Genomic DNA, 12,125 nt, shown 5'->3' on the forward strand with positions numbered 1-12,125 from the left:
TCATAACTATTTTACTGGTGATTTTGTTGATTTGTATGATCTCATTCATACATTTTTGTATGATTCACACCCCATCAAGGGTTAGGTTTAGGGGTAGCGTTAGGGTGGAGCTCCATGCTTAAAGGGTTAGATCACCGAAAAATGAAAATTCTGTCATTAAGTACTCACCCTCATGTTGTTCCAAACTCATAAGACTTTTGTTCATCTTCGGAACACAAATTAAGATATTTTTGATAAAATATGATGGCTCGTTGAGGCCTCTATTGCCGGCAAGATAATTAACACTTTCAGATGCCCAGAAAGCTACTAAAGACGTATTTAAAACAGTTCATGTGACTACAGTGGTTCTACCTTAATATTGTGAAGAGACGAGAATACTTTTTGTGCGCCAAAAAAACAAAATAATGACTTTATTCAACAATATCTAGTGATGGTCGATTTCAAAACACTGCTTCATGAGGCTTCGAAGCTTAATGAATCTTTTGTTTCGAATCAGTGGTTCGGAGCATGTATCAAACTGCCAAAGTCATGCGATTTCAGTAAACGAGGATTCGTTACATCATAAGTGTTTCGAAATTTAGTCACGTGAAGTGTTTTAAATATGTCTTTAGTAGCTTTCTGGGCATCTGAAAGTGTTTATTTGCTGGCAATGGAGGCCTCACTGAGCCATCGGATTTTATCAAAAATATCTTAATTTGTGTTTTGAAGATGAATGAAGGTCTTACGCGTGTGGAACGACATGAGGGTGAGTAATTAATGACATTATTTTCATTTTTGGGTGAACTAACCCTTTAATTTTTATATAAATCACCAATTCGCAAAATAATTGCATTTTCTCATGAAATCGGGTTGGGTATTCATACATGTTCTAGGTCATAAACATTTTGCTACAATTGGATTAAGATTATAAGCATATGAACACATATGAACTTTCAACATGGTTTCATAAGTAGTTTATTTGTTAGTGAAATTGTGTTAATTCATATAGTTTGGTTGTAGAAAAATGTATGACCCAACCATAATTAAAATAGAAAAAAAAATACATAAAAGTTGGACATTTTTGTACTATCCAAGTGGTACATTATCATTTATATATATATATATATATATATATAAAAACTTTAACTCATCATATTCATTTAACATAACTTACGCATTTACCTAATTTGACATTATAACAAGTAAATCTGAAAAGTTTCTTGAAAGGTTTTCCATCATTGACTGATAAATGAGACTCCTGCAATGGGACTGAATCTCAGTAACTCGGTCACATCCAGCGGTACTGTTGCAAACATTTAATTCATTTTAATTTCAATCAGCCATCAGAAGACGTGCAAAGATTTGTAAATCTACAAAGTTTACGTTTGTACTGTAGATCCTGTTAATATGTTGTATTGTATGTATTCTTGTCTATACAAACATACAAAAATGCACATATAATGTATGTGTATACTTTATTTAAATATAGCTATAAAAATGAATGAGATCACCCTGATTATGTGTATATAATGCAGCGAAGCAGCACTGGGATGCAAGATAAAAGCAACATTGTAAGAGGATTCTTAGTAGCTGTAACTAATGGCTGGCACGCTTAAGCTGAGCTGTAAAATACGGCCGAGTCAATAACTGTGACTGAGCCTATTTGTGTTTACAGAGCTACTAGAGCAAAAAGAAATCATGTGAAAAACAGTGAGATTGCTCTGGAAAATCCCAATTTTGGGGTTTAAAATGTATCTAGTGCTTTTGAAATATAAAATGAGAAAGAAAGAAAAGGTGCAATATGTAAGAATATCGCAGTAAAATATCCAAAAACCACTAGGACAGTGTTGAATATTTTGTTCACTTGAGTACTTACAATATCCCAAATGTTTGCAACTATTTGTAAATCGTGAGAAAATTGCAATTTTAACCAAGGCTCCGGGACGTGTGAGGAGGCGTCTGTCAATTGCGTCACACCCGCGTTACCCTTGGTTTCCGGTTTTATTTTGTAGAAACCATGGAAACACCAAAGATGCTTTAATATTTACATGTTTTAATAGACGGGAACAACTGTTTTGATGTATTTATAGACAGAAAAACGAATTATTGTTATATAGCTCAACACGTTTGGTCTTATTGTTTAAATCTAATTTTCTTGATTTTTTGCGAGTACCATGCTTTACCATGCCTCAGAGAAAAACACTATTTTGTGAAGTAGCTAACATAGCATAATCAGATGCAGCTTTATTTTTAGTAACAGTAATACAGCATTTTCTCCATCATACAATATGTTTTAAAATTAATTGCATGCCATTTATCAACACAAGCCATCCAGCATTTAATATGATATTCTAAAATCGATTTAGCTTACTGCAGTGTGTAACAAGTGTCTCATAGCAGCCACTAAGCAAACGCTCAGAGTAACGTTATAACATTTTCAACACACTCAAATGTATCTAATATGATAAACAGAGCTGCGTTACCTCATACTCATGACCGGAAAAGCGGAAGTGGCGCCGGCGACTGCGGGCGGCGTGTGTTGCGCAATCGCTCCAGCGGCCTCGTTCAGCTCCCACAACACTTGGTCCTTCTCTGCTTCATACTACAGTAACGTTAATAATTGCATCCATGAACATGATTTCTTCCCGAGTCCTATCCCAATTCTTTTGCACCGTCCGTTGAGGTGAAGACCACATGTCCCAAGATTCCACGCTCAAACTTGGTGTCATCAAGCTACGCCTTTGTTTTGAATAGGCCTCTAGCGACCTCTAGCGGACAGAAAATATTACATATTGTACCTTTAATTCCAGGCAAAATAATTTCAACCTCCTCAGGGGCCGTTCACACAGAACGGGTTTTGTTGAATGGTAGAAGATGCAAATTCAATTTCTTTTAACTTGAGCGCCACATTTTAAGAATGCTGTATTATGTGCGAGACGCAAGTGCAACGGTCAAACACATCTGTCTATCACATGTATACAATGAAAAACAATGGGAAAGAAGGGCAGTGGAAGGCAAAAGTGTGTTAAGTGTGAACGGCCCCTAATTGTAATTCAGATCAAGCTGCCTTAATTTATTACCAATAATTTCATTACATTCAAAATCAGCGGCCGTGGTGACATAAAACCTGTCTTATAAACATTCTTAGACTATTTAATATTAAAAGTTGAAAAATGGTATATAGTTGATTGATCTACATTTACAACTTCACTGCAGTAGTTCACTGTGCAATGAAGCATTTTAATCTACTTTTTAATCAGACAATTATCCTGTTGCAATTGTTTACTTATTTGTTTATATGCTAAATATTATAGTATTTAACAATATGAACATATTTATATATGCTATACTTTTTTTATTTATAAAACTATCAGAACTTACAAGCTATGTAGAGAAAATGGGAAAAATTGGATGGCAGCCACCTGGTCTAATTGAGGCTGGCAGAGAAATTGAGTGATGGACTCTAGTTTTAGCTTGGAGCTCATGCTGATTAATACCAACAAACCTTTCGGATTGAAAGCCGATTAGTACAGCTACACTGAATGATGCTGCATTGGGCCAAAAGTACAGCGTTATATATGTATATACCAACGCATTACAATCGAGGCAATGTCATGTTAGTGGCTAAAGACAATTACACGCTTTGCTGCTTGCTGCATGGCCTGTCAGGGAGAGATTCTGATAGAGCCACAAAAAAGCAAGAAAGAAATCACATTCTTGCAGACAGAGCGAGGCTATAAATCTCAATTGGATGGGATGTAATCTCTCTCTCAATGTTTACCAGGACAAATGTTTCTCGCTTAAGAACATTGGCTTCTAATTCAAAGAATGCCTCTGTAGAGCCTTCCAAAAACGTTTCTTTCGAGGAAAAAAGTTGGCTATAAATATACTTACATTTTACTCAAGTACTGAAAAGTAGTGATAAAAAGTTCAATCTAATTAAAAATGTACTATTTTAGCTTGTTAGAGTATCATATTGTTAGCTTAGCTACATGCTAATGTCAAAACAGCTGAAAAACAGCAGAGAAATCTTGTATTTAGTGGCATGGCTTGGTTTTCTGGGTCACCTGACTTAAGACAAATTGACTAAAAATATAGCTATACGTGATAGATATTTTATTCAATACTGAAGAGTAGTGCTAAAATGTACAATCTCCTTAAAAATTGACTATTTTAATCTATATGTAACACTGTTAGCTTAGACTTGCTGACTATGCCCAAATGCCTAAGGTGAGAAAAAATAAATTTATATATACACCAATCAATACTGAAAAGTAGCACCGAAAAAGGTTAATCCAACTAAAAATGTACTATTTTAAACAATAATTGTGTACTATGTATTTTTGTGCTTGTTAGAGTATCACATTGTTAGCTTAGCTACATGCTAATGTCAAACAGTTGAAATAAATCGTGAGACAAATCTTGTCTGCAGTGGCGTGGCTAGATTTTCTAGGCACATTCATTAAGGACATGTTGACGAAAAGTATAGTGACAAAAGACAAAAAAGTTCTGATTAATCTGATTAAAAATGGATCATTTACCCAATACTTGATGGTACTGTTAGCCTATGGACTTGCTAATGTCAAATTCAGTTTATCAAGTGAATCTCTTGTGTGCTTCATGTGAACTGTGCTCCAAATGACGAAGTCGAGAAAAAAAATAAAATTTCATTCAATACTAAAAATACTGCGACAAAAAAGTTCAATCCAATTAAATATGTACTTCTTTAGCCAATAATTGTAATAATTGTTTTTATGCTTGTTAGAGTATCACATTGTTAGCTTAGCTACATGCTAATGTCAAACAGTTGAAATCAATTGTGGGACGAATCTTGTGCGCTTCATGTGACTAGAGCTATACTGAAAAATACAGTTAAAATAGATCTTTTATTAAAAAATTAACTATTTTATCAAATATTTGTTGGCAACATGTACTTTCAAATCTCTTCTGTTTTACATTAATGTAGAATGATGCATAGAATTGCCTATGTAGAGCGTTCCAAATGACAAAATCGAGAACTACCAAAGCTACCCAAGTTTTACCCAATATTTGTGTTGCTGCTGATGTTCCAAATCAGTCACTTCCGAGGTTCCTTACAATGCAGCTGCATATGTAGACAGCAAGTGAGCTCAATAGATTTTGGAACAGTTTTAGATTAACGTTCAGAGCTCAGCGGCTCTTAAATTTACATAAATGGCAGCTCACATAAAGGGCAATTCCCATAAAAAGAACCTTTATAATGGTCAGGTTCTCTTTATTAGATCTCAGGTTTCATCTGAGCAACCGTATGAATTTCAGTCAAACAAATAGTGCACAGCCTGTGAATGGAATACTAATGAAGCCAGTGGACTGTTAAATGCAGACTGGTCTGTATGAATGAGCATGGATGAATATCACTGGAGCTGAACTGCTGACAAGGGAAAAATCAGTTGTATGAATGGGGTGAGAGAGATATATAGATCTTACACATGGTTAGTAAGAGCAAGTGGAATGCAGTGGAGTTGAACGAACTGGTAGAACACACGATACCATAACACAATAGCTGTTTACTTAAAATTTCTGCTTGTATTGAATATGAAAGTTGTCAATTTCAGATTCATATTGTACTTTTCTTTTTGTTTAACAAATTATATAATTTTTAAATCCCTTCTGCTGGATTCCAAAGGATTATTTCCCAAAATAAGCACAGAAAATGGCCAAAGAAGTCTATACTCACCGAAGAATCTCTTTGCGGGTGAAGAAGGTGCAGTCCTAAGATGAAAAAGGAAAGATAATCACTTCTCTGAACACACATAAAGTATAACTACATTTTATAATACAAATTTTGAAAAAAAAAAAAAAAAAAAAGATTAGTAACAACATCTGTCTTAAACCCCAAGCATAATTTCTAACCGAATTTTTTTGTAAGTATTATTCCCGCTTTGCTAACTTTTGGAAGACTTATGCTGCCTTCACGTGTTATCGGAAATTTGATAATTCCCACTTCTGAAGTCGTGATTGCGAGCTCATTGCATTCAAGTTTCAAAATGATAGGGCGTTCATGTGCAATTTTTACCTAGGAAACTCGTATTTGGGTCAATGACGTGACGGATCATTTTTTTGGTCTTAATAATAATAAAAAAACAAAGATATGACATCCAAAGTATGTAAGGTAGTACAACTAGATCTCTTTTACTAAATCCAAAAGGTTTTAATTATATTTTGCTATATATAAAAGTATTTTAAAGATTTTAAAGTGTCAAAAAGTCATTCGGTTTAACCGTCCAAAGGCCAATACAGCCATTTCATTTGTGATTAAAATGTAATAAATGTATATATTTTTTATTCAGGCATGATTTTATAACATCATATATCAACATATTGCAAAATGGTATTAAAGTTATGTGTAGAAGTCATCGCTTTGTTATGAGAAAAAAGTCCGGAAAAATTCATTTCATTGATGTCATTCGGAGTAACCAATATAAAGGGACCATTTTGGATCAAGTCATGCGGTCAATATCATGTGACAGGATTTGACATCATTCAGACACCTGCAAAGGACCACATGGTTGTGAAGCAAAGTAACTAACTCTCTCTTAACTATTTGAAAAATTCATGTTTTCACTTGCTCATACGCATGTCCCGAAACATCAGGTCATTCGGTACAACCGCTATAAAACATGGAAAATGTTGTAATATTTTAAAAACTTGAACTAAAAATAAAATGTTTGATTGTCCTTTTGCTAGCTAGCTAGATATCAGCCTGTTAGCATTGTTTAAAAATATTGTCATTCAGTATAAAAGTATGAATGTCATTCGGTAAAACCGAAATTTTGGTTAAACCGAATGACTTTTTTGTATCAATTAACTCATTTTTTGTAAAAAATGAGTTAATTGATTATAAAAACCACATAATCTCATTGTTAACACTTAATAAAACTTCAAAATGAATTATATCTCCATTATGTTTTTTTTTTTACACTTTTAAAAACCTTATTCGTCAATGACCCATTTACGATTACAATTCCAAGAGCATGTGAAGGCAGCATTAGCCACTGAATTAGGCCACACCCTCTCACCAAACCCCACCCTCCAAAAATATCAGCCAGTAAACAAGAGCACACAAAATGATTCCCAAGAGAGAACTTCTGATTGGCTGAAAGCTTTTTTTAACCTATTTTAGTGATATATTTGACAGGTAGTAGTGCAATATTGGAGAAAAAAAAAAAAAAAAAAAAACACACATTATGTGAGAAAAGTGAAAAAAATAAAAGTAAAAAATTGAGCAAAGTAAAATGATTTTTAAACTTACACTACCTTCAAAAATTTCAGTTTGGTAAGATTTTTTTTTCATGTTTTTGAAAGTCTCTTATACTCACCAAGGTTGCATTTATTACAGTGAAAGAGTAATATTGTGAAATTTTATTACAATTTAAAATAACTGTTTTCTATTTTATGTATTTTTTTTATTCCTGTGATGCAAAGCTGAATTTTCAGCATCATTACTCCAGTTTTCAGTGTCACATGATCCTTCAGAAATCATTCTAATATACTGATTTGCTGCTCAAGAAACATTTCATATTATAATCATCAATATTGAAAACATTTGTGCAGCTTAATAATTTATTGGAAACCGTGATACTTTTCCTCAAGATTCTTTGATGAATAGAAAGTTCAAAATAACAGCATTTATTTGAAATCTTTTGTAACATAATTGTCTTTAATGCCAATTTAATGTGTCCTTGCTGAATAAAAGTATTATTTTTTCTGAAAGAACGTGAACCGTAAATCTGACACGTTAAGCAACAGTTTTGCACTCAAACTGCATGACTGCACGTGGATCAACACCTGAGCTCCTTGTCGGCCTTTTCAACACCTTTTGTATTAGCACACAAAGCCTCTTAGGTTTCACTGTGTATGATAAGTGTTACCCGTCACAAAAACACACATGAAATGAGGTCTGGCAATATGACCGCAGGGAATGGCGACAGCTGTCGACCGACTGTAGCACGATTCGCCTAAAAACCCATTATGAGACTGTTCCCGGGTCTGTGGATACTATCTTACCTCACCGTACTCACTGTAGCCGTGCCGACCTGAGCCAGCAGATTTATTAGCTAATGATTAAGCTCTCCTTTATGATGTTTACCCGAACACCCAGCCAGCTTTATGCTAAAAAAATAACCATCCTCCAAATCAACGGAGCAGCTTGGAAGACCGTTCAATGATTTATGCACAGAAGCCTTTGAGTACTGTTAATTGCTCGTTAATTTGAAATATTGAGGCTCGAATCTGTAAGATGTGAGGTAAGGCCACAGCTGCGAGTTATTAGCGAAGAGGATAGATGACCCGGTGTTAAATTATTACCATAGATGTAGCCCACATATCTAACAGAGAAATGGCTTTTTCATAACTTCTTATAATCACGTCATAGAGACGTAATATAAAGGTACGAGAGCAGCTGGAATTTTCTTTGTTACAAATCCCAAATGTAGGTAATAGTCCTGCACTCTAAAAATATTCATATAAATAAATATGGGTCATCGAAATTCTGAATTTACCTCATTTACCTCGGTTATGAGATGTCTGGCATTTTATGGTTGTATTCTTCCATTTTTGGTAGAGCTGGAAAAAAAACCTATGCCGAATCTTCAGCATCTCAGCAAAATAAATTAAATTTGCTTGAGTTGTGAATATGAATTTGCAATCAAGAAACATCCCTGTATTAGAGTTGTCTTAGCAGGCTGCATGCAAAAACAAACATACGACGTGACCAGTGTATTCCGATTCACAAACAAATGACTCTCAAGAATCAGTTACTGAGTCACTAATCATTTTTACTGAGTCAAAAACATATTACGCAACCAGTGCATTTTATTTAAGAGTCATTTAAGAGTTTTTTTTTTATCCCCATAGTATTACCACATTCAAGATCCAGAAAAGTAGTAAAGACATTGTTAAAATAGTCAATGTGACTACAGTGGTTCAACCTTAATGTTATGAAGCGATGAGAATAGCTTTTTGTGCGCAAAAACAAAACATTCATGACATTAAGAATGAACCACTGTAGTCGCATGGACTATTTTAATTATGTTTTTACTACTTTTCTGGACCTTGAATGTGGTTGCTTCTATGGGGATAAAAAAAAAAAAAAAAAAACTCTTGGATTTCATCAAAAATATCTTAATTTATGTTCTGAAGATGAACGAAGGTCTTACAGGTGTGGAACGACATGAGGGTGAGTAATAAATGACAAAAATGTCATTTTTGGGTTAACTAACCCTTTAAAGCGTATTCTTTTTAGTGCATCAAAAACATACAATGCCACCAGTGTATTCTGATTCACAAACAAATGACTTTTATGATTAAGTTCTTGTAGTTCTTTTTATTAAAAACAAATCAGCATAGCCAGTTTGATACCTGAATAAATAAATCTTATGAAAAAGTTATTTTTAGCAAATCAAAAACATAAAGCATGACCAGTGTATTTCTGATTCTCGAACAAACGACTCTAATGAACCAGGTTATTTTTTTAAATAAATACAAATAACTACAAACACTGTAAAAAGTAATGCGCTCTATCTACTCAATAAAATTGTGGATTACAAGCAATATCATTAATTAAATTCAACATATAAGAACTGAGTTAGAATTAACCAAATTAATTCCTTAAAAATCAACCATTTAAATTGTGTAAAATTAGCAAACACCATTACAAAAACAGTCAAACTGCCCAACTAAATGAAACACTGATCACCATAAGGGTGACCAAACATTTTCAATAAAATCAACATCTAAACCTCTGTTAATTCTTGTGTTTCTCTTTCCTTCAGTGATTCTTCTTGTTATCATCAGGTGTCTTCAATGTTGGCAATAAGAAATAAAGAGTTCATCTTTGATGTCTGTCTGTTATTCAGATATTTTTGTTTAAATTTTACTCGATTTAAACGGTTCACATTTAAGGAAATAATTTGATTAATTCTAAATCAGTTCTATTTGTTGAATTTAATTAATGATATTGCTTGTAATCTGTTGCCAAAATTTTATGGAGTAGATATAGCATATTACTTTTTACAGTGAAGCATGGCCAGTGTAGCCAAATTCTCAACTCAATGATTCTTATGATGATTCTTTTAATGAATAAGAAAGCTTGAATCATTTTGAAACAGTCCTGTATGTTCGTATTTAAATTAACCTTATAACTGAAATATTCCCAGATGAATCTGAATCGAGTCAAATTGTATTGGAGTTGACTGATCACCATTTGGTCACCATTTACAAACCATCTCCTTTAGTGTTTTGGAAACAAGAAGATATGATGACAGAATCCTAATATTTGGATGTCTCCTTTAAGACATGGATAAGTAACATGTGCCTTTAAAAAGGATTTTATTAGAATTATCAATTAAATTTTCTGCAATATTCCCCCCCACTAGCCTGATTTACTTTTACAGCACGATGGAGGACTTGATAAGACTTGGCTGCTCTGAGGAATGAGTCTATCAGCCAAATGGCCAAGCTCCACTGATCCAGGTACGAACAAGTACAACCCAGTGATTAAAGAGCACAAGGAGCGGCGGCCATTGTTGCAAACAGCATTTGATCTCCTTGATTCAGATGCTTACTATTCAAATTCAAATATCTGACTCAGTCAACCAGTTACACCACATATCCATTCCAAGATTATTTGTATATCTATATATAAATCCATTTGATGTTAATCAGGTTTCATCATACTGCTATAATAAAAAAACAGGACTTTAAAGAAACTCCAACAGCTTACCAATCAGAATTTGGTTTCTTAGACTTGTATTAATATTTAAGCCTCTCCAAGTCCTTCTCAAAGCAGTAGACTATGATGTTTCGCCAAGGCATGACAGACTACGGTTACCAAAGACAAAGCATCTTCTCTTCTCACATGTTCGTGCACGAGGGGGATAAGCGCTTTAGAACAATATGATCAGATGTTCAGATATGCCTCAATGAATGCTCAGACCTTTAAGTATCACAAATACATGATTTATAAATGAAAGTGGCTTACTTCTGTGTGTTGACTATTGTTTTTTATTGGTTTTAAGAACATCATGAAGATTTACTAAACTAAAACTGACATTTTGACTAGTTTAAAACAAAATGTGCAACAGCTATATATGTCAAACTCATAATTTCCTTGTAAAATCCTACAATTTGTGCACTGTGAAAGACAATAAAGTGGCTTGTATGCCGCAGACAATAAACTAAGAACAAGGTGTGAAGCCTCATATAAAATCATACAGACCATCTCTTGGAAATAGGCATATATATATCTCAGTACAATCATTAATGAAATCTAGATAAATAAAAAGTAAAAGAAAAATGTTTCCAAAATAAGCTTTTTCTTTCCTGATTTCTTATTGCTTTTTACTTATTTAGAGTAAAGAAAGTCAAAACCTGTTCATTCTTTCACCCAAAACTTGATTTTGTTGCTGTTCTCTCTATATATGATCTGCAAAGAATGATAAAGACTAGAGTCTCTCACCTGATAGGCGTCTAGCTGTTCATCAGTAAATATCGTTTGCTTATTACCCATCTTAGTCGAATGATTTTCCTCTCGTGCAGATGCATCACATTGGTCTTCTCTGTTCTAGGCATTTATGTCCACGGTTTGCCCAGCCGAGAAAATTGGGAGCCAGCATGAAATTTCAGTCCTTCTTGAATTGGCCAATGTCTGTTGGTGGTAAAGGCGACACTCTCCATAAATACTTAAACAGCTCAGGAAACGTTACACTTGTTTGACGCGTACCGTTCCTGACGCGCGCAGTATGTACTCGTACTGTCGCTGTTCGCTCTCACTATGACGGAATTCTCAATGAAAATGATTCTTGAACCAACTAACACCTTTATACCACCAGGGGGCAGCATGGAATGCCGAGTACGTATATATTCTATATATTATTATATATTATATAAATGAATAGCTACTGTAGTGTAAATTTTACGTTTTATTTAGCCTAGTAATAACTGTAGTATTAATTTTAATTATTTGTACAGCAATTAGGCTACTAATAAAAGCGAATTTTAACATCACACAAAAATATAAATATTCTAAACAATCACACTGCCACAGAAGCGCCATTTTGGTTCCTCAAAGAATTTCAGCGAACAGTTCTTAAAAAGACAATTTTTTT

General features: G+C 33.9%; 1 protein-coding gene across 6 annotated transcripts in view; it reads right to left on the reverse strand.

The window, feature by feature from the left end:
* cib2 (calcium and integrin binding family member 2) overlaps positions 1-12,125 on the reverse strand; it is a 41,695-nt gene that overhangs the window by 18,555 nt on the left and 11,015 nt on the right. For 2 of the 6 annotated variants that reach the window (XM_051883828.1, XM_051883825.1), the window contains exon 2: positions 5,696-5,730. The exons of 1 other annotated variant lie outside the window; for it this stretch is intronic. Coding sequence is in view for 4 of the 5 variants with exons in the window: in XM_051883825.1 (XP_051739785.1) it covers positions 5,696-5,730 (35 nt within the window). In the remaining variant the exon portion in view is untranslated. Of the gene's footprint in view, positions 1-5,695; positions 5,731-11,476; positions 11,805-12,125 lie in introns of those variants that run through there. 3 more of the 6 variants (XM_051883823.1, XM_051883822.1, XM_051883824.1) reach the window with 3 other exon arrangements.

This window comes from Ctenopharyngodon idella, chromosome 24, assembly GCF_019924925.1.
Source record: "Ctenopharyngodon idella isolate HZGC_01 chromosome 24, HZGC01, whole genome shotgun sequence".
Lineage (NCBI taxonomy): Eukaryota > Metazoa > Chordata > Actinopteri > Cypriniformes > Xenocyprididae > Ctenopharyngodon > Ctenopharyngodon idella.